Consider the following 26,115-nt stretch of genomic DNA (forward strand, 5'->3'; position numbering starts at 1 on the left):
TACCCGAACAATCGGGTTTTTTTTTCAGGGGCCTTATCAGGTAACGAATCTCATTACCCGAACTCTCCAAAAACCCGAATAACCCGACCCGAAGTTTTCGGGTAACCCGAACGCCCAGACTGACGGGCAATCATGTTCCGAGCAGTCATGCCTTGGTTCGCTCCTTTGGGCTAACGGACCTTGGTGGTTTGTGTGGCCATGGTAGAGCCACGACGAGCACCACGACCCCCTTCACAAATGGTCGGTGTTGACCAAGGCAGAGGCGACGCAAGCGTCGAAGGCTTCGCGGGCAGGCGGCTGAGTATGTGCAGACAGCACCGACCTCCACCTCGATTGCTTCTGAAGCTCTGCCTAGGGGCATCGCCTAGCCCGACGACATCGCGACTGCAACAGGTGTTGCCACCAGGGCTGGCCAAGCGCCGCATGGATCCTCGGTGGTGGTGCCTGTGCTGTGCCTTCCTGAGCCCGACCCACTTGCGGAGGCGATGTATGTGGGCGATGGTCCTCCTGCTTTGGTCCTCTCCTTTGACCTGATGCTGGAGGAGCTCCTAGCCGCCGCATTCATCGTGAGCTGCTCGGTTGTGGTGGCTGCCTCCCCAGGGTCTGCGGAGTCGACTACGGTGGTGGCTGTCTCCTCACATCAGCCATCGGCGCAGGAGCTGGTGCAGCTCATGCCTCCTCGAGTGGGTCAGACCGATGTCGAGATTGGCAACGACACGCCCACACAACGTGAGGCCGCCCAGCGCCTCACATGGTTTCTTGATGAGGTACGGGTCGTACGGGAGCCGCCACTAGTTTCCTCCTCAACACGGCAGAGGGCGAGATCCAGGAGCCCCCTACCTATCGGATCGGTGCCCAACCGTTGGCACACATACCGGCCTCCCGACAAGGTGAGGTACTCCTCATGCAACGGATGGGGATCGCGCCGCCGGCCGCTCCGATTTCATCTGCGCCAAAGGGATTACTCGACACCTTGCGTTCCGAAACTTTGTCTTTGGGCCATGTGGAGGCCCTTGACATGTTGTTTCCCACATTCGACTGGCGTGCACGGGAGCTCTTCAGGGAAGACTGGTAGGACGCGCATGTGTTCGCACAATGGTTGTCCCATTTTGCAATATCGGATTAGGGTTCAGTCTGCTAGGTTGGTTCAGTTGCTAGACCACCTAGCACGCTATATGCGCGTTGTCTGTACTGCAAACTCTTTTCTTCTTAATAGCAATGATACGCAAATCTTTTGCGTATTCAAGAAAAAAAAAGCTTTAGTTAATGTTCAGAGCATTTGCTTAGGCAGGGCAGGGAGTGAACAGATATAAGGTCCACATTATCAAAAACGAAATCAATAATAGTGCCCAGACTATAAACAATGTCAACAATATTATATTACAGCCTCACTGGGATACAAGCCTTTAAATTTGAAACAATTGTCCAAAAAGTTTGTCGATAACTTAGCCCTCGTGCTTTGCTATTTGATTCATGATTTGTTGACTATTGTGGGATGTGCTCCATGAAAATGGTTCTCAGATTACAAAGCTCCCCCACATGAAAATGGTTCTCAGAGTACAAAGCTCCCCCACAATCATGATTTATTTATGGGCTTCTTGTTTGGCTATTGTTTTATTCAAAATTTTTGTAATATTATTTATTTCATTATGACTTATTTTATTATTAGAGATACTTTAATAATAATTTATTTATTTTATTATTTACAAAAAAATTAATAAGACAAAAAAAAGAAGTTTCCAAGTAAAAATCATTGCTTATTTTAGGGCGAAGGGATTATGTAGATTATCCACTGTCTGTCGGCGGCCACCTGCCATATATTATGACATATTTTGTGCAGCATGCAACCTACTTCCTACATCCTGAAATAGATGATGTATTTTTATTTATCCTAATAAGTCAAGACATCATCCATCTTATATTTTGACCAAGTTAAAGGAAAGAACAATATTATTTTTGACATCATATAAGCTCCACTAGAAACATTACCAAAGATATTTTTATAATATCTTATTTTGTTGCTGTGGCAAAAGTGAACCATGTATTTTTCTATAATTTCAATCAAATATATATAAGGTAGGTTTATTTAGAATAAATAAAAATACTCAATATTCAAGGGCGGAAAGAGTAGTCATCATAAATCGAATGGGGAGTGGGGATCGACAATCCAGCAACAGCAGCAGGTGTGTAGGTATACAGATCACAGACGAGAAGGAGGCCTAGTGCTAGTGGACTACATTAGCAGTGGCGTCACGCAGCAGATAGTTGGCGCGGGAGGAGAGACCAAGACCAAGGAACTCGGCTTTGAAGATGCGGTCGTCGTCTTCCTCGAGCCCCGCCGCGAGGCACGGCCGCACAACGATCGCCCCTGAGAATCCAGAGCCGCGTGCCATCCCCAGGGCGCGTGGCGATGCAGAGAGCAGGTCCGAGCATACCCTTCCGAACGCGGTCCACCGGAAGCGGAAGGACCAGGGACGCCGGCAAAGCCCAAGTCCGCGTCCGTCGGGAACGACGACGACCACATCGTCTGCACCACCGTCGTGCAAGACAACTGTGCATAGTATGACAAAAGTGAAGAAAATGAAGGGTCATACAGAATATATTTTTCTAAACAAATTATAAATGGGTATATATATACATCATGTTCAACATAAACAGGACATACTTTTTAAAATGTGTTTGTTACCTTTTCTAGAAGTAGAGCCAATCATTTTTTTTTTCTGAGATCGAAGTGCCATGGAAAGACTGAAACTAACCTAAGAGTGCAAACCATTGACTAGAAAAAAAGTCACACAACAGCATCCATGTTTCAGTAAATCTTCCGAGATTCAGAACGACAAGGCTGGAGTACGCTAAAGATATTCACCTGATCGGAAACATATATAGGCTTATTGTTAGACGGAAAACCAAAGGCATTAATAAGGGAAAAAATGTATAACTAACCAGAACAATGATCAAAAAGCAGTAAACAACATGCCGAACTTGTAAATAGTTGTATGAGACTACAGATGTGATTTACAGGCACTTACCAGTTTGATGTACAGGGTGGAAGGCACGTGGAGAGATTCATGCTTTAGAATTCAAAATTGTGAATAGATAGAGAGAGAACCCAGAGGACAGAATAATACACAAATATGAAGAAATGTCCTGCACAGCAGATGGAAACAAACCGGTTACCTAGAAGAAAACATAAATTGTGATCAAATAAACGAGACAAGAATGACTGAGGTTTATGGGATTAGGGAGAAGCAGGGAAATTGGTGGGTTGGAAATTCCACCTCTTTTTACCTTGGGTTTGTCAGGCATTGACTATTGGAATGATATTTATCAACTTGCGGCACTGCCTCCTTAGCTCCTCACTTCTGCTGTCACTGACATATAATTCTCGCAGTGAACTTGGAAGGTCATCCACCTCGGGCAGCGACCGTATTGCTGGACAGTCTCTGATCACTAACTTTCGCAGTGAATCTGGGAGGCAATCCTTGGGCAGTGACTGGAGTTCTGGACAACTCATGATATACAATTCTTCAAGTGAACTTGGGAGATCATCCTTGGGCAGCATCTGGATTGCTTTGGACGACCAGATTTGTAACCTCTTGAGGTTGTGAAGTGTATGTAGCCGTTCAGGGAGGGACTGCAGGTTACTGCTGCCAAAAAATATGATACACTCAAGGGAGTCAACAAACAGAAGGGCCTCTTGCTGCTCTGTGAAGCGCCCCAACCTATGATCATATTGAATTTTCAATTTGGTGAGCGAGGAAAAGATCAGGCTACGATGAATGGCCGCAGTAGTGAATCCAGTCACATTATCTATTTCGAGCTCCTGCAGTTTGGAGGAACAGGATGGAATCTCCTGTTCATGCACCTGTGAGGGATCGGAATCAACAAAGAAATTGGGCCTTTCCATGACAGATAATTTGGTGAGATGGCCTTGGGCGAGGAGAGACAACCATCCCTCGCCTCTTAAATCCCCACAGCTGGATATGTCTAAACTTGTGAGAGAGGTGAGGTTTGATAGAGGCACTGATGCCCGTGTGCCCACTGCTCCGTCAATAGAAAGGTGTTCCAGGGAGTTGGGGAAGGGGAAAGAAGAAGAGAAGGATGAATAAGACGAGTAGGCGGACAGGAGCTTGGGGCAATTGTTGATTCGCAGCTGTCGGAGGGAGGTTAGACCTTGGAGCCCTCCTCCTCTTCCCCCAGTTCCTCCATCTTCTTCGTTGCTGTCGTCATGTGGATTGGAGCGGAGGAGGCTCAGCTCTGGGCAAAACCAGATCCGCAGCTCTTGCAGTTGGGGAGGCAAAAGCAACATGCCACGTTCTGCTTCTTCTGATGCAACTATTTCGTCCTCTGCTGTTGGGTCCACATTGTTAGCTGAACATAATGGTGCAGTTATTTCTGTTGCCTGTTGCCCCGTCACACTCAGCCCTGTTATTTTAGTTGTTGCCCCCAGCCATATATCTGACAGCCTTGTAAAGTAAGTGAGTAGCTGTGTTAGCTGCTTCCCACTAGCATTCCACTCTGGGAAGCATAAATGTTCAACTGGAAACTGGTATTTGACATGGCTGTCAGCTTGAACAAATGGAAAGGCATTACTGGAACAAGACATCTCTAGGGTCCTTAGGGATGATAGAATTTGTAAGCAACTTAGTGGTGGGGGTTGGCACCTCCGCATCCTCATCTCCTTCAGTCCAGTTAGGTTATGAAAATCCAGCACATTTCAAATCGTGCTATGAATTGTATCCTTCTTTCTTTCATCAAAAAAATTTGTATCATTTCCCTCTATTTTCAAATAATATTCACGACTGAAATTTCCTTTTCCACAAACCAATTTATCAAGACTTGAACTTCCGATTCCTTGTATATTGATGTTGCGTAGAGCCTTATTCCAAGGAATGGGAGGAAATGATAGTAGCTGTGGACATTTCTTGATCTCGAGCTCCAAGAGCCTAGGAAATGAATTTACATTTGGCTCTTTCCTTTGTTGACAACAAGCCAAATGTTGAAAGGACAACCCCTCTAGTTGAGAGCAACCACTGATGATAAGTACTTCCAAGAAACGAAACAACTGACAGGGAGCATGTACAACCCACCTTTTCAACCATGGTAAGTTTACAAGTTCTAGCCTTCTCAAATTTTCAAACCTTATGATAGGGATATTATTTGATGTGCCAAGCCTATCAACTGGCCACAAGTCTCCTATAGGGGGATATGTTTTCCAAGCTACACCATCTAGGCAGAGAGATTCCAAACTTTTGAAGGAGAGGTTGGTACCAAGCCAGGAAGGGCAAGTGGTTCCTCTGTGCCCTTTAATAGATAACTTTAGAAGATTGTTGTTTGGCTTAAGCCTTTCAAGAACATGTTCTTCTAGTGTATAGTCTATGGGAGACCGGTCAATATTAAACCAATGTAATGTCAACTCTTGTAGTCGGCTTTTTTGCGACAGTTTTGCTTCATCTACTTCTTCCTTCACGTGGACTTTTTCAAGATTATCAATGCTCAATGATCCACAAAGGTGTACCAAATGTCCTATCTCCCCTATTTCAAAACCTTTATCTTCTTAACTCTTGTAGTGATTTTAATTTCCCAACCTCAACAATACTAGAGTGTGTTGAATCATCTTGAACATGAAAATGACGCAATTTTCCAAGGTTGCTCATATCTCTTGGTAAAACATCGATGTAAGCATAATGATGTGCATCTAGAACCATCATGTGATAGAATCTGGAAAGTTTGTTAGGAAATCTTGCTTGACGTAGAGAAGAACCTCCAATCCAAAGGTAGCGAAGATGGACAAGATGGTAAAAGTTGTGTAGCAAATCTTCCACATTATATGATGTGTCAGATAGAAAAATCACACGAAGGGCCTTTGCTTCCCTAAATAAATCACAAAAAGCTTTCACAAAGCAACCATGGAGTCCCCTAAATATCATCAAAGTCTGCAGTTTTTCAACTTTTAATCTTGTACCCAATGTATTGATATCCTCAACACTATTTTTTAGAGTCAATCTATCCTTGGCACTAGTATCATCTATGTTGATAGACAAATGGCGAATTGATGGTAGGACTTCTAATGTGCTCACTTGAGATTGAGAACTATCTATATTAAGGCATTCAAGTGATGAAACTTTCCGTGCCAATTCATGTAAGAGATCATGAACAATATAAAAAGTTTGTCCATCTTCGTCCACTTTGTTTTCCAAAAATCCATAATTAAGCAACTCAGTCAAATGACTTCGCCCGATGTCTTCAACTCTTTTATTTTGACCATGTAATGAATGCAAGACTTCTTGTCCTATCCAGAAGTTAACTAGTTCTTCTCTTTTGAATCTGTAATCTTGAGGAAACAAAGCACAGAACGAGAAGCACTGCTGAAGCTGAGAAGGCAGGTGATCAAAGCTCAACTTCAGTGCAGACATAATGTCATTCTTGCCGCTACTATGCTCCCATTCCTTACTTTCTAAGATTCTAGTCCAATGAGCCAAATCAAGTTCGGTTTTCAACAATCTACCAACAGTTTTTGCTGCAAGAGGGGAACCCTTTAGTCTACCAGCTATCTTGAACCCAGTTTCTAGCAAGGATGTGTGGTCCTTTCTAGATTGATCATCATCACCAAAGATAACTTCTAGGAATAATTCCTCAAATTCTTTATTTTCTAAACCTTGCAAATATATTGGCTGATCGTTTTTTCGAACCACTATTTGTGCTTGTCCTGGAAACCTTGTGGTGACTATAATTATATTACCTTGTACTTGTGATTTTTGGAATGGCACCAGTTGCTGTTTCCATTCATCCTCATCACTGCAGTCCCATATATCATCTAATACAAGCAATAGCCTCTTATTTTTCAACCTTTGCCGAATTAACTCACCAGCAGTACCATTACTACTTTCATCATCAATTTTAGGGATATATCCTTGAATTTCTCCTATCAGCTTATTCACATTAAAGTTGAGTGATACTCATGTCCAAACTTTGACATCGAAACGGTCTTGCACTTCTGGACTGTGATATATATGTTGTGCAAGAGTTGTCTTTCCTATGCCCCCTGGACCGCGAAGGTTCGACCTCTGTGCCCAAGCCTAGGAACCTTAGCATTCGAAGCATCTAGGAGGAAGTGGGCGAATCCCCAACAGTTTCCCCCCTTTTGAGTGTGGGGCCATTCCTATGGGCCGTGGGCTCAAAACCTAGACCTCCCCCTACACTGGTGGGGGGGCGGAGGTTGTGGTTTCCCCTAGTGCGTAGGATATGACCATTGTTGGTTATTTATGTTCTTTGACTAAAACTGTTGTTGACACGATGGTTTCTCCCCGAGAATCGTGAACGACGATGGTTGCAGGTTGCCGTTGGGTCTCGAACACTGAATCGCCAAAGGCTTCCCTATATAAGGGGGGGGGGTCGTGAGGTTTTCACACAGCCATTTGCGCCTAGCCTTTCTTCTGCCTTCGCTCTCACTTGCCCTCTAGACACTTTCTATTGTAGTCTGCAGTGGCTACTCATCCTTCGCCTCGTCCTGTCCAAGCCAATTTTGCTGGCCCTTTTCATGATTTGTTGAGCGTTAGGTCCGGAGGTTGGTTCCATTGTTTTGAGGAGTGCATGTTGGACATTGCTACCGCTCAAGAATTGGAAGAAGACATGTCCGATGTCAAAGGTCCCCGGCAAGGCGCGAAGGTTTGACCTCTGCGCCCAACCCTGGGAACCTTAGCATTTGAAGCATCTAGGGGGAAGTGGGTGAATCCCCAACAAAGAGAGTGGTGGGTTTTAGCATAAGTGCTTATATTTGTGAAAACATTAAATACTAAAATTACGTAAATTTGTGAATAGAGGGGGTATTAAGCTTGTTTCTAGGAGGTACTTTATGTGATTTTACTTTTAAAGGAAAGTGAATTGATACATGTTAGTAATCTCATACCTTGTCTTAAGTTGTGCTGCATAGGATTTTAAATAATATAAAAGATAGATGAACATGAGAGAAAGATGCTGTTGTTTTACAAAGCAACTTAAAAGACAACCGATTGTATGGGTTCTCAATCAAATCATCTTCATATTACTTGTTGTATGACGACTCTATTTCCATTAGAACTCAAGAGAGGTGTGGTATTGGGACTTCTAATTCTGCTATGACTTGAGTGTCTTCTCTTGCATGTATGAGAGCTTTGGAAGGGACTATATATAAACAAGGGGTGGAGGCCATAGACATAAACTAAAGCCTATAAGGAGCAATTAGGAGCGCTTAAGAGAATTAGGATAGATAGTTCTATTGTATTAGATTTTTGTGTGGGGCAAGAATTAGTGTGTCTAGAGTGTCAAATAGAGTTGTGGGAGAGCAACAATCTCTTGTGCTCTTGGAGTTGTGATTATCGAATTTGAGGCCGACTTCGCCAAAATCCTAATCTCTTATCATGTTTGCTTCAACATCAACATTTAGGATTTTCTACTTGATTCGTCTACATCATTCTACATATTGTTCATGCTTGTCTCATACTCACAAGATTCTCTCAACAATCTGAGGGCTCACTACTACAAAAAATCTTTTGCGAGGCATTTTGGAATAGGCCTCGGAGGCGGGCAACAATTCAAACCGCCTCGGTTAATGCCTAGGATTAACCGAGGCGGTCTTTTTTATTAACAGAGGCGGTTACAAATAACCGCCTTGCAAAATCAATTAACCGAGGCGGGCATATTAAGTTAATCGCATCCAAAAATCATCTATTTTCGGAGGCGGTTGGCTAAAGATGTCCGCCTCCAGAAAACAATTTTTGGAGGCAGGCATACTATAATGCACGCCTCTAAAAAGGTCAAAGCCCAACAGGGCCAAACGAGTGCAATACACATCTTCCAATATAAATATAAGAGAATTAGGGTTCACACTTCTATCTTTATGAGACACCGAGCAGCACCGTTCCCCTTCCCTCTCCTTCGACACACCGAACCCCAACGTCGCCCCTCCCTTCCTCTCCCTCTGAGACCTCCCTCTCCCTCTCCTCGTGAGGACCAAGCCCTAGCGCCGCCCCTCCCTTCCTCTCCTCCCTCTCCTCCCGAGGACGCGCGGGGGCGAGCTCCCTCCCACGACATGTCTCCACCACCACCATGGCGTGCGGCCAGATCTGATGGCGGCGTGACCGGGGAGGCCAGATCTGGTGCGCACTCCTCTTCTTCTCCACCATGGTGGCCAAAGAGGGTGCATGTGGCGGTGGGTCGCTGGATCTAGCGGCAAGCGGTTGGATCAGGCGTCTGGTGGCCTGATCTACTGGCTACGCGTGGTCTAGGCTCCTTCCTCTTCCCCGATGGCGCTGGAGAGGCAGCTGGAGCTGGGGTGATGGACCGATAGTGGCAGCACGAGGTCTAGATATGTGCGTCCTAGATCCAGGCCCGTGTGGGATTTTTTATTTTTTTTATGTATTTTAATCCATTAACAAAGGCAGGCAAAGAAACTGTCTCCTTTAATCCTCCATTTGCCGTGGCCCTCAATTGGAGGCGTTTTGTGTGCCCGCCTCGCAAAATCAATTTTGCCCGCCTCGGTTAAGTTTATTGTAGTAGTGACTACTACGCATAACTAGAGGTATGAGATTCTAACGTTATATGATACTCAATGCAAGACCTATAAGGTAACACTAGTATACTTAATTACCCAAAGGAATCCAAGAATAATAAGGTGAGGCTTGTACTAATCTAGTAACCCGATGGGCCGTCATTTGATCCTGGAAACTAACGTTTTGATGGTCCAACAAACATGGGTATCAGACCATGAAGATCTTTCGGTGTCAGGTGTTCTGATTGAGGAGCTAAAGTCGATTACGTCCTTTAATTTTATTAGCTGTGATTGTATTCATGTCCCTAGAGATTGTAACAAGGCAGCTCATGCCCTGGCTGCGCTTGGTGTGTGTAGCATCGAAGGGATGGAGCACTTTGAGTGCAATGTCCCGGAGAGTGTCAGTGTAATTGTTGTTGATGATTTGTCGACGCCAGTTCAATGAAAATCTACCCAAGTTCAAAAAAAAAGTAATCCAATGAGCCCTTTGGACAATAGTTTGCCATTATCATGCTTGTTAGATTTAAAGTTCATTCTAGGAGTCTAAAGTGGGACATGATAAGAATGAAATAAGATTGTTTTTCTCTTCATCAAAAAAAGCGAACGTCAAGGTATTAAAGCTTATTTTTTCCTTAAAAATGTAACAGTTAATGTTGATTGGTAAGAATATTTGAGCTGCCGGTTTGCATCCCACTAAAAAATAATGAAAAGGAAATACTATTTATGGATATTTCCCACACATTATCCATTAGTTTTCACTAAAGAAACATATCAAGTTGGTTTTAAGAAAATAAGAATTAAATCACATGTCATGACTGCACCCCCAAAAATTAACATATTCTAAAGTTTAAGATACTTTCCATACTCAAATAATGTAATAAAGTTCAGAAAGGGCTGCTTAATGGGGGATATAAGATAGGAAAAAGTCTACGTAACCTCCCCCCAAAACTATCTAGGGTGGAATACTTCATGCCCAAAACTATAAAACCGGATATTCTACTCCCTAAACTTTCAAAATCGGTCAAATAACCCCCTAGAATGGTTTTAGAGGGTGGTTTTGTTTTTTCCTTTTTATTTATTTCTGCTGAATTTTTGAAAAATCATAATAAATCACAAAAAAATCATAAAATGAAAAATTCAATTTTGTTAGACTTGTGATGAGTATATCTACACAATGAATATATAATATGGTATACTTTAGTACAAAGTTTTTTGTTGTAGCTTTAAATCTATATTTTTCTATAATTAATAAGAATAATTCATATATGTAGTTCCTATGGTTCAATCGTGGAAAAAACTTTTATGGTGGGCTCATTATTGTATGCTTAAACTATGATAAAACTTTCATACCCATCGGATCACGTATAACTTAGTTATAGATTTATTTAGCTTTATTCTTGTTAAATCTATGCTTTATCTATAACTAAGTTATATGTGAGCAAATGAGTATAAATTGTTACTATAGTTGAAGCATATAATAATGAGCCCACCATAGAAATTTTACCACAACTGGACCATAAGAACTACATATATGAATTATTTGAATTAATCGTAGAAAAACATAGATTTAAAGCTACAACAAAAACTTTATACTAAAGTATACCATATTATATATTCACTGTGTAGATCTACTCATCAAGAGTCTAACAAATTTGAATTTTTATTTTATGTTTTTTGTTATTTATTATGATTTTTCAAAGATTCAACGGAAATAAATAAAAAATAAAAAGACAAAACCACCCTCTAAAACCACTCTAGGAGGTTATTTGATCGGTTTTGAAAGTTCAGAGGGTAGAATATCTGATTTTATAGTTTGGAGGATGAAGTATTCTACTCTAGATAGTTTTTTTTGGGGGGGGGGTGTTATGTAGCCTTTTTCCTATAAGATATCATACCTGGTGTTCTACCAATAAATCTTTGCCATTTTGAACACAACAACTTTCTTCTGCTACATTAAGATCTTCAATTATATTTGATACATCTGGCCTTTTCTCCTTATCAGGGTGCACACACTCCAAGGCTATGTGGATGCACTGTTTTACTAGTTGGGTATGTAGTTCCGGTGATGTATACTTTGATGACCTTTCGAATCTGTTCCTCCAATTACTTAGCACCTACACAATTGCATAAATAATAAGTGGGCTAGAGTGATGGTACATATGAAGGAGCTCTGTTAGTCCATCTTACTTTCTCTGTGAAGTGCTGGAAATCTGCTTCGGTGCTTTGGCGATGGTCTGGATAGTCGTCCCTGCAGCCTTTGAGTATCTCTATGATTATGACACCCAAACTGAATATATCTGCTTTCTTTGAGATTATGCCCCTGTCTATGTATTCTGGTGCCATGTATCCCCTGCAGTAGACATCAAGAGTTTGAGATGCGGCAAGTATAATCGAGACCATACTAAGAAAACAAATGATATTTGTTGTGGGGTGTAGCTTACGTGGTTCCGCGGCAATTTGAAGAGACAGTTTTGGATTTCTGTTCACTCAAAAACCTTGACAAACCGAAGTCCGCAAATTTTGGAACCATAGTAGTATCCATTAATATATTTTGAGGTTTAAGGTCCAGATGAATAATATTGCGCCCATGAAGGTATTTCAAACCACTGCATATTCCCCTAATTATCTTGTATCTTGTGTTCCACTCAAGACCTGAAGATTCATCTGTGGGAATTTTTTCTAGACATAATTAATCTTGTCATACCATGCTTAATAATAAGAGCAATGAAACACATTTTGTGTGGTTGAGTGCAGTACGTAATAGTAATATCTAGCTTCTAACCAAATTTGTTATGTATAGATAGTCAATTTCTGTCTGACCAAATTTATAAAGAAGACTCATATTGATAACACCAAATAGGAATACTATCAAGATATATTTTATGATGGATCTTATCACACTTATTTAGTACTTATTATAAATACTAAGGCTATATATATATATTTTTGTATATTCTTGTTCAAATTTAAGATGTTTTCACTCAACTGCTGGTTCGTTGCCAGGCGTTGCCTCATCGGAAACTTCTTGTGAAGCTTTGACGAAGCATCCCCCATGCATCATTTATTGGAGCAATCCGGTGGCTAGGGCTGAAGAGGATCTTGCAAGAGCGGTAACGGTGTCTGTGATCAATGATGAACCACTGGCCGCGGTGGAGGAGGTGGCAGTGGTGATCGCGGCCAGAATTGATGTTGCTGCCAGCTCCTTAGTGCTTCGCAGGCTTCTTCCTCATGTTACCTGCCAGTCCTTCCTAGCTTGGCCTTGGTTGAGCATCTGGTTGGGCTGCGGCAGCCAGTGAGCCTTGGTTGAGCTCAACTTCAGGCCGCGTTCTGCCGTTCTTGATCGATATTGAGCTTTGTGGCATACCACATACTGAACCATGTTTGGGAAACCTCTCCTGTGGATCGTTTCTTGAGTCCTCATGCTTGGGTTGAATACGTGCATCCTGATACCCTTGGGCTTGTGGACCTATCTTGCTTTCGGTGCTTGGCTTGGAGTACAGACCTGTTTGTGCTCCCCTCCTTAAGGCCTTGTTTGGATGTAGTCGGATTCGCATCAATCCACATGTGTTGGTGTGGATTGAAATAGAACTTGAACTAAATTCCACCTCAATCCACTCCAACACATGTGGATTGATGCGAATCCGACAACATCCAAACAAGGCCTAAAGGAACTCTGGATGGTCGAGCCACCGACGGCCGTTGTTGAAGATCCTCCAGTTAAAAGGGTTTTGGCTAACCCCTATCGACCTTGGTATTCTAGGTGCCAAGCCCTTCTCCCTCTGATGGAGGGGATGATGACGTTGATTTCACAAGACAGCAATGACATGTTCCCTCCCCCTCTCCACCATCCAGCTCAGGTCTGGCGGGTGGTGAAGCTTCCAGGTTCCAGCCATCGGTCCCGACGTTGCTGATGTCGCACGTATTGCTGAGTTTTCGGTCCCCTCGATGGCTTCCTGTACATTAATGCGGTTTGAAGTGGACTCTGGGCCTAATACTTTTGAGGGCATCCTCATCTCTAGCTCGGCAGATGCGGCACCTCCTGGGCTGAATTTGGGCCCTCGACTTGGGAGTGATATTTCCACTGGACTGGGTGAGCCTATGGTTTGGGGCTCCCCCGGCCAGGCAACAGTGTCGTGCTTTTCCATAAGCTCCGCTGTTGGCAAGGCAATGGATGGAGCGTCAGTTCCGGCCTCACCACACTCGCCTCAATGCTCCCCTGTGCCTATCATCCCAGAGTCCTATCTACTAGCACCTAATCCTCCCCTGCCAGTGCCAGCATCTGGCGTGGGACCTGCCTCTCTGTCGGCTGCCAGCTACTTGGTTCTGGTTTCCATGTTAATTATAGTAAGCTCTTCACGCCAGATGCTCTCTGATTTCCATGTTTGTGCTTTAGCGGCTATTTTTGGCTAAGAAGTAGGAGATGGTGAGTAGGTGCAAGTTGCAGATGTCCTTACAATGTTATGGTTTGGCTCTTTGTTGGGGTCGATCTATATCTCAGGTCAAATGAATCCTTCTTCTATTCTAGTTTGGAATGTTGTTTGCAAGAAACTAAGGCCATGAATATATCTCAGCATCTGTTCTTTTCGGTCTTTTTTTTTTTGAACGCAATGGCAGGAGCTCTGCCTTTCAATTAAGTAGGAGAGCAAAAGAGTTTATGTACAAGCAAATAAAGAAAAAAGAAAGAAAAGTGTGGGTTCGAATCGTGCTCCTGGCCAATCAGACTAGAGGAGGTGTTCTGATTGCTTGGAAGGGCTGTTCTTGCTAGGCAGTTGCATCAAGTGTAGACACTTATTCAGCTTTTGATTTGTTTTCAGAACAACAGGGTCGCAATTGGTGGTTTACTGGCGTCTATGGGCCACAAAGAGATGATGAGAAGGCGCTGTTTCTGCAAGAGCTGAGGGATATCAGGGCCCTGTGTAATGGACCTTGGCTCCTAGGTGGAGATTTTAATTTGATTTATCAGGCAGCTGACAAGAACAATGCAAATTTGGTTAGGGCAATGATGGAGAGATTCAGGTGTTTTCTGGATGACAATGATCTCAAGGAAATTCCACTCTTGGGTCATAAATACAGTGGGTCCAATGAGAGGAGATCGCGTACTCTGGTGAGACTGGATCAGGCTTTTTGCTGTGGTGATTGGGAAAATATTTTTCCGTTTGCTGTCCAGCAAAGCAATGCAGCTGGGGTCTCAGATCACTGCCCACTCCTTGGTTTGAAAGTGAGCACTAGCGGCAAGTGTCGATTCCATTTTGAATGTTTCTGGACCAAAATGCCTAGATTTCTTGATGCTGTCAGTCTGAATTGGGAGGCTCAGATACAATCTAATTATGCTGTAGAGCGCCTCTTTACTAAACTGCAGCATCTCAGTAAGGGTTAGGAAAATGGGGACAGCAGAAAGTAGGGAATATTAAATCTTAGCTAGAATTAACCAAGGAGATTCTTCACCATTTGGAAATAGAAAGAGATTCGAGGGCACTCTCTGAACATGAGGAATGGCTGAGAAAGAAGCTTAAAGTTCACTGTCTCGGTTTGGCTTCTCTAGAGCGAACCATTGCACTGCTACGGTCTAGGATACTATATCTTCAGGAAGGTGATGCCAATACTGGCCTTTTCCACCAACAAGCTAGATATAGAAAAAAGAAGAGTTTCATCCCCAAACTGCAAGTTGGTAATCAGGTGGTCGTCTCGCAAGAGGAGAAGCAGAAGGCAGTGGATAATTTCTATGAGAACATTCTTGGCAAGGCTAAAGAAAGGGATTATACTCTTGATTTAGATGAATTGGCTATTCAACACCATGATCTATCTGAACTGGATGTCCCATTCTCTGAGGAGGAAGTGTGGGCTACTATAAAGGAAATGAACTTGGACAAGGATCCTGGCCGGATGGATTCACAGGGAGGTTTTACAAATCCTACTGGAGCATTATTAATTGTGATGTGCTGATGTCGTTAGATGCCATTCAGAAAGGCCATGTTTTCAAATTCTAACTCCTGAACATGCATGGTACCCAGCTACCTAAGAAAGTGGATGCGGTGGAAGTAAAGGATTTTCGGCCTATAAGCCTGATCCATAGCTTTTGCCAAATTCGTGACTAAGCTCTTGGCTAATTGGTTGGCCCCTCATTTACCTTCCTTGATCTCTGTAAACCAATGCGCTTTTGTGCAGGGAAGGAAGATCCACGACTATTTTATGGTGGTTCAACAGATGGTCAAATCTCTACATAAGAAGAAAGAGGCACATATCCTTCTTAAGTTGGACATTTCCAAAGTGTTTGATTTTGTTTCTTGGTCGTTTCTCCTGGAAGTCATGTGCAAGGCGGGATTCGGCCAGTGGTTGCAGGACCTCATTTGCCTGATCCTTTTCACCTCTTCGAGACAAGTTTTGGTCAATGGAGAGCCTAGGGACACTATTTTTCATCACCGCAGTCTCAGACTGGGAGACCCCCTATCATCGATGTTGTTTGTTCTAGTAATGGATGTCCTGAATTTCTTGGTCAATTTTGCCACTTCGATGGGTATGTTGCAGCCTCTTGCCATTCAGCAAGCACGACACCAGGTCTCCTTTTATGCTGATGACACGGTTATATTTTTTAGACAATACAATTTGGATCTGATCACTGTTAGACATCTCCAAGAGTTCAGTCTTCCCTATTCAGTGTGCTGAGGAGGAGTTGACACTCACAGCAAACATCCTCTCATGTCCCATAAAGGCTTTCCCTTGTACAAGAGGTTTTGCTACCTTTAGTAGACAAGGTGGCAGAGTATCTCCATGGATGGAAGGCTTCTCTAATGAATAGGGTTGGGTGGTTGGTCATGGTGAAGGTCGTGCTTACTGCTGTCCCAATATATCTTTTAATAGCCTTGGACCTTCCGAAATGGGTGCTTAAGGCTATTGATAAAAAGTGCCAAGGATTCCTTTGAAAAGGTCTCCAATAGGCCAATGGTGGCAATTGTGTGATAGCCTGGGAAAAAGTATAGAGACCACTGGAATATGGAGGCCTTGGGATTCATAATCTTGAACTTCTTGGTAGGGCACTTAGGATTCGGTGGCTCTAGTCGCAAAAGATAGTGGCTCATAGGCCTTGGGCTAGCCTTCCTGTTAGAAATTTAGACATTTTAATGTTTGATTTAATCCAGAAAATTACACATAATAAAGTGGTGGCATATATGTGCACGTGTGCAATTTTATCGCTACTCAGATTAGAGATAAACATTGCAAATACTACTGTAGACATACTGAAAATAAAATACAATCGTTTAGGATTGTACCCAGAGGGACCAGTGCCGAAGGCACCGGCGGCTCCATTCGCACTAGTCGACATAGTGCGTTGCTTAAAGTAGCAGACCACAGTCGATGCAAGAAGATGTAGCCGACCACAGTCCACCAGGAAGAAGACGAACTAGCCGATCTCTTGACGCCACCAGGAAGAAACCGATCCGAGGTAGCAGGAAGTAGCCGATCTCGCCGATTCCAGGTAGCGAGCAGTCGCGGAAGATGCTCCCCAAAAACCTAATTGCCCGCACACCCGAGCAGGTGTCTCGATGCAAGGCGTCGGGGGCCTGCTCTCCCGATCTCTTTGCGCGCAGAGGTTTGGGATGGGGATAAACCAGAGAGCAACTCGACAGGAAGAGATGAGAGGAGGACTGATGTGTTGTGTCTCGCAGAAGGAAAAAATGACACGGGTAAGGAATATATAGGCCAAAGAGGAAACGTCTGGTGTGCGCGTCTCGTCTCATCTCGACACGCACACATGCTCGCTCGCCTCGGCACGGCTCGGCGGCGCGCGTGCGTGGCACCCTCTCTCTCTTCCTCAACTTCTCTATAGGAGCTATCAACGGCCGCCTATTTAAGTTGAGTTAACACATGGTCAACAATCAATCCGGTATTAAACTGTTTGCATTATAGCATTTATTATGGGCCCTTGAATTAATCATCAAATAGAATATGGGCTTAAGGCCCACATTATATTCAACACTTCCTATCACTATTCCTTATAAAGCCCGAGCCGTCTTCAATGTTGTAGTTGATGCCATAGTTGGAAATGGAGAGGAAATCTTGGTCTGGATAGATAGATGCTTGGAGGTGCATACCATGGCTGAAATAGCGCCTAATAACCTATTCAAAACAATTCAAAAATGAATAGCCAAAAGAAGGAATGTGGCTCAAGCACTACATAATAGAAGTTGGGTACAAGATATTAAGGGAGCTCATACAGTAGAGGTCCTCCTGGATTACCTCCACATTTGGGATATTGTGGAGGAAATTATTTTGCAACCAGAGATTCCAGACCATTTTAGATGGAAATTATCATATGATGGTTCTTACAACAGTAAATCTGCATATGCAGCCTTCTTTCAGGGATCCATCAAGTTTGGTTCTTGGAGAAGGATTTGGAAAACCTAGGCTCCCCCGCAGCGTAAGTTTTTCATCTGGCTGGTGTTCCACAATCGGGTTTGGACAGCCGATCGACTAGCGAAGAGGAATCTTGCCCTTCCTGAGTCTTGTCCCTTATGTGATCAAGAAGATGAAACAATAAATCATTTGCTAGTGGGGCTGTGTTTTTGCTCGACAAGTCTGGTCCCTGGTTCTACAACAGTTAGGACTGCTGCAGTTAACAACACAGCCTACTGTGACCCGTTTCTCGGGTGGTGAAAAAGGTTAACTGCAGCTGTCCCCAAGGAAGTGCGTAAAGGCCTCAACTCCTTAATAATTTTGATGGCACAGGAGATTTGGATTATCGCAGCTCTTGCGTCTTTGATAATAAGAGACCAAGCGTTCAGGAAGTCCTTAGGGCAATTAACTCTGAGGGAGGGCTCTGGTGCTCGGTAGGAACTTGTATTTAGGTCGCTGCCTGCTAGAGCTTAACGCACGGAGGCTTTTGGTCGTTTCTGTTATTTGTGTGGCGAGTCTGTAACTTAGTATCCAAGGTGTGGGGTGTGTGTGTTGGGTCTCTTTGACCATTTAATAGTTTTTTTACCTTAATGAAATGATGTGCAGTTCTCCTGCGCTGTTCGAGAAAAAAAACTGGAATAACCTTTTTTAGATGGAGGCAACATATTTCATTGTTCTGCTGATTGTGAAATGTAAACTAGAGAAAATGAAAACAAAGGAAGCTGATAAATTATGTCCCGTACGTGTTTCTGAAACGTACCTGAAAGATGCTTATCAAGGCCTCCATTACACATATACTCGAAGCAGAGCATTCTTGTTTGCGCTTCAGCAACAATGACTTTCCCGGTCGGTTGCTTTATCATCACCCCCTTTGATTCAGCACAGTACCCTAGAAGCTGTATTATATTTTGGTGTTTGAGATCCATCAGAAAAGAAGCCTCGTTCTCGAAGGATGGGTGATCACCCGCCAGAATTATCTCATTAAACTTTTTGACAGCAATAACTGAACCGCACCGGAGAATGCCCTTCATAGAATTGATGTTTTATCCGTTCATTAATTATTGCTGCCAACATTTGAAGATTGATTGGAGCGAAAAGAATCAGTCATACCTTGTAAACCACTCCGTAGCCACCCCTGCCGAGTTCTCGCTCAATGCAAAAATCACGTGTCATCAATTTCAGGTAGTATAGGGGCACAGAAATTGGTCCTGCAGTTGGATGCAGCAGTTTGTTCTCCAACTCCAGTATCTCACTTTCAGTAGCTCTGCTGTCCATTCCTATATATAAGGAGCCAGCCTTAGGTGGGAAAAATTATACTTGGGTCAAACATAGATTGTTATGGTATTTTAATTATTATACTGTTATGAGCTGCTCCAACATGTAAATTACTTTATCCGATGTACAGCAAAACGAAGAACTATAATGCGACTCGCGAATACATATGGCTACGATATTGTACGTGAGAAAACTAACTACTTACCAGAGTGGATTTGTTAGAGCACGTATGGACCAGCTCAACTCATCAATTCATCATACCTGGCCAGCACCCAAGACCATCTCCTTGAGATTTCTAGTCGAGTCCCCTAGAGTCCGTTTTTAATGTTAATATATGAGCTTCCAATTCAATAGAAAATGGAACGTCACAGGCTCACGGCAGTAATATATGTTCCCAACTGCTAACTGTACCGTCATGAAAAGACTGCAAGATGAAAAGAATACTTACATCACAAGACAGAAACCCCACCTGGACAAAATTTGAACTGCGGGTAAAAAGTCGGTTCAAGTAGAATGCCGAGCCAAAAAAAGGGTCTGAAGTCTGAACTTTGAAGCTACAGTTTAGATACTCTAGTTAATGGTGAGGCCACTGCAGTTACAAGAAGATCAGCATAGCCACACAATGCAAAAACACATATTCTCCAAACCCACCTCTTGCAAACCGTTGTGTTAGTTGTTGAAATCTTCAGTACCACCGTAAGATATATGTTTGAGTTGTGCTGCTTGCAGGGAGAGGAGGAAACCACCATTAGCAAAACTGATGCTGCTGTCGCCAGGAGTCCGGAACAGAATAAATCATGCATCTAGAAGCAAGCTTACCCACCAAGAAGAGGAACGAGCAGGATTCGATTTGATCACCCAAGTTGTTGATTGTGAGAACACAACTAGAGGAAGATATCCCTGATGACTAACTGGCATGAAAACTCCAAAGATCTTCAGAGTAGCACCGCATCGGAAGATGTGCGACTCTGAAGCGTCTGCTAGCTGCTGCTGAGTGCGTTTGCATTGGGGAGACAAAACCGCCATCAGCAAGTGAGTACGAAGCAAAACAAATCTGATGCTGCTAGCTGTTGCCAGTGGAAAGTATCAGTACAAGCAGCCAGCTTAATTACCTTACCAACCAAGAAGAGAAACTAAACCAGCAGGACTTGATTGTGCTGCGTGAAAGCAAGAAAAGAACAGCTGCGGAGAGAGGTCGCCGGCGGCAGAGATGATGGAGGAGAACACAAGAACCGGTGGTTCGTTCTAGTGGTGGTGGACCTGGTAGTGAGATGGTCAAGAGGAGCTGACAGCTGAGCAGTGACCAGTGGGGGCAGCTCCTCTAACATACTGAACTACCACGTCCTGGGACGAAGTGGCGCCCGAAGCCTTTCATTTCTGATACAGCGGCGGGAATCCGATTCTCATCCAGCGCCAGGAAACAAGCAGGAGGCCACACACACGACGGGAATCTGACTCTGAGCCAGCGGCAGGAATACGAGAATCCGAGAATCGAGATCAGAACATCTCTTGAGTGAAGCTTTCTGTGCATAGGGAGATGAAACCAGCATCAGTGAGTGTCAGTGTGTCACTAATAAGCAATAGTGCTGCCAAAGGAGAAAAAACTGTCTACAATTTTACTCACCAAGTAGAGAAACGAGCAGGATCTGATCTGATCTGACTGTCTGCTTGGTGCTTTCTCTTGAGTTTGATGCATGCTTCTGCGTGCAGTACGGCAGCAGTGGATCCGAAGATCTCTAGAGTTTAATCGATGCTTCTGCGTGCAGGGAGAGATGAAACTGTTGGATTTATTTTGGGTTAGACCCATTTAGATTTAATAAATCAATAAACTCTATGGTGTGTAATTATGGACAATATATATATTGTACCAAATAGGAGCAAGTCCAAGGGTTGGAGTGGCTGGCTGATGGTACGGGAGTTTCAACTCAATTATGTGGGAGTTTCAACTCATTATCTGCGGGTGTTTCGATAATTAATTGAGGGAGTTTCAACTCCGCGTGAAAACCCTGATGATGCCCGTCTCTTCAGCCGCCAGCAGGGGAGTCCCTTCCCCTCCTCTCCTCTCCAGCCACAAGGATAAATAGGAGACTCATCTCCTTGGTACAGGAAGAGAGAACATACAGATCACAGTTCCGTTGCAAAGTAGGAATCCCAATCTCGTAACTTCGCGCGCACGGAGGAGCGAGAGGGTAGGTGCCTCCGGAGCCCTTGCCGTTCGAGACCTTGCACGGGGGATCGGCAATTAGGTTTTTGGGGAGCGTCTACGCGACTGCCCAACTCCATTGCTGCTGTTCATCTTCTTCCCGGAGGTCTCTTGGTGTTGCCGGTCGCCGTCTTCTCCTTCCCGGTGATTGGTTCGTCGTCTTCACCTTCGTCTCTACTCCATGGCGATCGACGAAGGACAAAGCTCTGGAAATCTGAATGCCCGAGTCTCAGGGTATGATCTGTTCGTCTTCCCTCAGTTTTACGTCGCTCTGTCTCTGTTTGTTTCAGTAGCTCTGTCGTGCAGGTTCAGTAGATGTGTCATATCTGTTTCAGTAGGTTTGTTTCATCGTTTCACAAAATATCCGTTGTCTGTTCCTGCTATGTTTAAGTTCTGCGTGTATGCCTCTGTTCTACAGTTTCATTGTTTCGCTAGTATCTGCTTGTCTGTTTCAGTACATCTGTTTATCTGTTTCGATAGCTATATTATGTTTGGTACTGTTACAGAAAGTTATATACCATGCCATGTTTTGATGTTTGATATGCTTTATGGATCATATTTACATGTCGTAATTATGATTCATGCCATGTTTATATTTATCAATAATATCATATATGTCATCATCATATTGTTAATTTATGGAATTAAAATGACATAGAAATTGCCTAATAATCTAACAGAAACCACCATTATTAAGTGCTAGAGCCAGAGGAGAAAAACTATCTACAAGTTTACTCACAGAGCAGAGGAAGGAGCTGCCGAGCAGGATCTGATCTGATCTGATGCCCCAAGTTGCTTTGCTTTGAGGACACAATCGGCGACACAGTTCCGGCGCAAACCAGGCAAGAGATCGGAGGAGCTGATGGCTGAGGAAGTGAGGAGCAAGAACAATAATGCAATCATCCACTGCGTCAACGCCAGTCTACAGGTCGACGGTCACCATATGGAATGGAACCGATGGAGTACCCATAGTTCACGTGCAGGTATCCTGAGTGGCTGAGTCTCTGGCCCCGGCAGACAGCGAGAATGAGCCTTTATAAAAAGAAGCGAAATTCTGTTCGCAATAAAAAACATAATCAGACTACTTTTAGACATTTACAACGTGTCTGTATTTGGATGGGTGCGTACATCGGCGGACGTATGAGGGGGGCTGGGTGGCTGCAGCCACTCTTGGGCTCAAATTTTTTTTAACAGGTTTTCTTTTTTAGCAAAAGATTCCACGTATTTGGTAATTTTTCTATGTTTATTTTATGAATCTTTGTCTTTTAACATTTTGAATCAATATTGAATTATCAATTTTAGCTATATCTATTAGGCCTTGTTTAGTTCCCAAAAGATTTTGCAAAATTTCTCAGATTTTCCATCACATCAAATCTTGCAGCACATGCATGAAGCACTAAATATAGATAAAAGAAATAACTAATTACACAGTCTACCTGTAATTTGCGAGACGAATCTCTTGAGCCTAGATTTGTCAAATACAAACTAAAATGCTACTATTCCTATTTTGCAAAAAAAAAAATAGAACTAAATAGGGCCTTAGTGTACTGGATTGAGTACTATTCCTATTTTGCAAAAAAAATTAGAACTAAACAAGGCCTTAGTGTACTAGATTGAGCGAGAAAAAAAAATTAGCCTATATTATTTAGCCCTCCTCTTGGTCTATTTCTGGATCCGCCACTGGGTGCATATTGTAACACCCCAGATTTTTTTACGTAAACATAAAAAATACGAACTTTTTAAAATTTTTGGTGTAATCGTGTGAAGCATATAGTTTTTAGGTCTAACTCGATCCTAACCCGCTAATAAATCGTGGCATACATATAGAATTGTTTGTAGGCGAGTGCCTTTGTTCGTGAGTCGTCTTGAGTCGGGTCTTGTTTAGGGTTTTGAGTTTCTTTTTGGAGTGCACAAATCTGTAGCAAAGTCTTTCTAAATCTCTGTTGGGCCTATTTCAAAGGCGAAGCGAATCCTTTCTCAAACTTTCGTTGGAGTACGTCTCAAACTCCTTTTGATCCTCTTTGAACTCATCCCAATCTCTCTTCACCTAAAACCCCTTGATATCTATTCCCAAAATACCCTTCTCAAATCCCTTGTCATAATTGGGAAAGCATTCTTTCTCTCTTGGGCCTAAACCTTTTCCCTGCCTCCCCTTTCTCCTCCTGGCCCGCGACCAGCCAGCCCAGCTCGCCCCCCCCTCAAGTCGGCCCAGCCTTTCTCCTCCCTCTCCCTCTGCTGGCCCAGCAGCCAGGCCAGCCCACCTCGCGAGAGCGCCCGCCTAGCCCATCCCGCGCGCGGCCCAGCTCCCGCGCGCCTTCCCTCGGCCCAGCCGCGCGGCCCAGGAGGCGCCAGCGCCCCAGCCAGGAAACCCTAGCGCGCTCCCTGCCTCTCCCCAAGCCCGCCGCCGCCGCCTGATGTGGAGAAGCCACGCACCCCTGCGCGCGCGCCTGCTCCCATCGGCGTGCGTGCCCGGATCGACGCCGCGTGTCCCTCCCTGGGCACGGACGTCGAGGATGGACGGTGCCCCCTCGGAACCCTAGGACACCGTGCTATAAGAACCAGAGCCGCCGTCACCCACCTCGCCTCCTCTGTGTCGCGCCGCCCTCCTCCATTCCCGACCGCGCCACCCCGCGACGTCGCCGTCCTCTTCCTCGCCCTGCGACGCCACCGTCACGACCGCGCCTCGTCCTCGGCACCGCCCCGCGCACCCGCCACCGTCGAGCCTGGATGCCGCCGAGCCCTGCCACGCGACGCAGAGCTACCTCGCCTGGCCACTCCGACGCCGGTGCCCCTACGACGTCGCGCGCGGACGCCGCCCCGGCCGTGGCAACCACGACCATGGCCACGACCTCGCCCCCGCGCACCTGCGTCACCTCGCCGCCGACCTCGCCAGGAGCCGCGGACCCCCTCTTCGCCGAGCACCTCACCGCCGTGACCGCGACACGCCTCGCCCCCGCCTCGGCCACGCTTCGAAGCCCCTGCCCCGACACCGAGCTTCGACCGCACCGAAGTAGACAGCGAGCAACGCGACGCCGCACGTCCTCGTCAAGACTCCGCCGTGGCCGGGAACGCGCGCTCGCCACCGCGTCAAGCACCTCTGTCCGCGAACTGCAACGTCGCCCGAGCCCTTGGCAGCAGCGTGGCAGCCGCGACGTCGCTGTGCTGATCAAGCACCGCGACCCCGTTCGGCGTTCACGGCCCTGTCCTCGCCTTCGAGTCCGTACCCGGTCTCCATCGGCGCTGCAGCTGAGCCCCCTGCATGCTCCGCTCATCCTCGACCAGCACCGCCGTGGAGCTGTGCTGCTGCAGCACCACCTCGTCAAGCGTCTCTGTCGCCGGTGAGCAACCAGAGCCCCAGGCCTTCCTTTATCACGTAGTCGTCATGCTCCTATCTGAAGCCGGCCTTCGCGCCGCATTTCATCCACTGTCGCAGGGAAGCAGTGGACTCGTCGTGCTTTTGCCGAAGATGTGTCGCTTTCCCGGCCGGCCGCAGCGAGCCACAGCCAGCCAAGCAGAAGACTTGCAGCTGATCTACGCCCTTCTTCGTGTTCGGCAAGGTCGAAACCCCCCCTAAACCCTAGTCGACGTTGGAACTCCATAATTAAATCATATTTGTTCATACATCATCTCGTTATCTATCATCTGTACATGATCATACATCTCCTATCTTGTCGGTATATGATCTATCCATGTCATGATCTATTTATTCTATGCCTGTGCCGTGCCTTCGTGCCGGTCTATTATCTATCTGTTTATCTATCTCTATCTCTTTTGGTCGTTATGGAAATGTGCTACTCTATTGTTGTCTTGTGTTGGTCGCGACATTGTGGTTCTTTGTGTGTTGGTTCTCGTGTGGTGTGGTTGGTTGGTTGTGAACCGTGCCTTCGAGCCGGTTGAGAGAATGATGTGTTTGAATGTTGCGATCGCGAGTTTGTCTCGCCATGGTCGTAGTGCCAAGCATATCCCTCCTCTCGGGTTGTCGTCGTTCTTTCGTTTGTTATTTGCCTGAGGACTGAGCCTTCGAGCCGGTCGGGGAAGTGGTAGTGCACTTGACCATTTCGATCGTGGGTTCGTCCCGCCGTGATCGCGATGCCGAGCGTAACTCGTTTCCCGTGTTCAGTTGACTCTGTCGCGCTACAGTCGTTAGCTCTTGTTCTTGTCTCGCGGACGTGGTCATCGTGGACTCGATGTCTTTATCGACGCGGTTCTTACCCGCACACTCGAGACCTATGTGGCCTAGTCTAGTGGGATAAGAATTAGGGGACAACCTATGTGGAAGAGTCGGAAGCCAACTCGGCTCATGGCTGCGAGTCGCCTCGCCATAGCCATCGGGCTTTACCTTGTTTTCGCATGTTTATCCTAACCACCTCGTATGCTCGTACCACTTCGACTATAGCATTCCCTCGGACCTAGCGGTGACAACTGCATCGCTACGAGCCTTAGGAATAGCCTTGTGTTGATTAAGATACACAGTCATGGTGCCCTACGAGTAGGTTTGGATTGTGGGGTCGTATCTCTTTTATCCAACTGTCGTTTGTTCCATGGCGGGTTGGTTGAAAGGGTATGGACTCCATTCCTCTTCTCTCTTGTTCTCAATCCCGTCGATCCAGTAAGATGGGGATTAAGCCCCTTTTGCTTGTTTGATGTTTTGTTTCCAATCCCGCGATTCCCGCCGTTGCTATGGCGAGCGGATCAAAGGAAGGTGAATCCCGTGTCT

The 26,115-nt window shown here is 45.0% G+C and overlaps 2 protein-coding genes across 6 annotated transcripts; both read right to left on the reverse strand.

The window, feature by feature from the left end:
- On the reverse strand, positions 2,067 to 5,535 carry LOC8084387. 2 transcript variants are annotated; one of them, XM_021445993.1, is made up of 4 exons: positions 3,289 to 5,535; positions 3,030 to 3,147; positions 2,757 to 2,866; positions 2,067 to 2,551 (listed from the first exon to the last, which is right to left on the reverse strand). In XM_021445993.1, the coding sequence occupies exon 1, from the start codon at positions 4,676 to 4,678 to the stop codon at positions 3,299 to 3,301; it is 1,380 nt and encodes a 459-aa protein (XP_021301668.1). In that variant the 5' UTR covers positions 4,679 to 5,535; the 3' UTR covers positions 2,067 to 2,551; positions 2,757 to 2,866; positions 3,030 to 3,147; positions 3,289 to 3,298. The 2 variants fall into 2 exon arrangements, with proteins under 2 accessions (XP_021301668.1, XP_021301667.1); XM_021445992.1 differs by having other exon boundaries at positions 2,687 to 2,866.
- Positions 11,279 to 22,320, reverse strand: LOC8084390 (putative receptor-like protein kinase At4g00960). 4 transcript variants are annotated; one of them, XM_021446526.1, is made up of 12 exons: positions 22,138 to 22,320; positions 20,820 to 20,951; positions 20,308 to 20,718; positions 20,019 to 20,182; positions 19,847 to 19,914; positions 19,665 to 19,749; positions 19,401 to 19,503; positions 19,031 to 19,197; positions 18,681 to 18,945; positions 11,971 to 12,193; positions 11,717 to 11,879; positions 11,279 to 11,643 (listed from the first exon to the last, which is right to left on the reverse strand). In XM_021446526.1, the coding sequence occupies exons 8-12, from the start codon at positions 19,193 to 19,195 to the stop codon at positions 11,419 to 11,421; spliced, it is 1,041 nt and encodes a 346-aa protein (XP_021302201.1). In that variant the 5' UTR covers positions 19,196 to 19,197; positions 19,401 to 19,503; positions 19,665 to 19,749; positions 19,847 to 19,914; positions 20,019 to 20,182; positions 20,308 to 20,718; positions 20,820 to 20,951; positions 22,138 to 22,320; the 3' UTR covers positions 11,279 to 11,418. The 4 variants fall into 4 exon arrangements, with proteins under 4 accessions (XP_021302201.1, XP_021302200.1, XP_021302202.1 ...); XM_021446525.1 differs by having other exon boundaries at positions 20,015 to 20,182; XM_021446527.1 differs by lacking the exon at positions 19,665 to 19,749 and having other exon boundaries at positions 19,401 to 19,619.

Source organism: Sorghum bicolor, chromosome 8, assembly GCF_000003195.3.
Source record: "Sorghum bicolor cultivar BTx623 chromosome 8, Sorghum_bicolor_NCBIv3, whole genome shotgun sequence".
NCBI lineage: Eukaryota > Viridiplantae > Streptophyta > Magnoliopsida > Poales > Poaceae > Sorghum > Sorghum bicolor.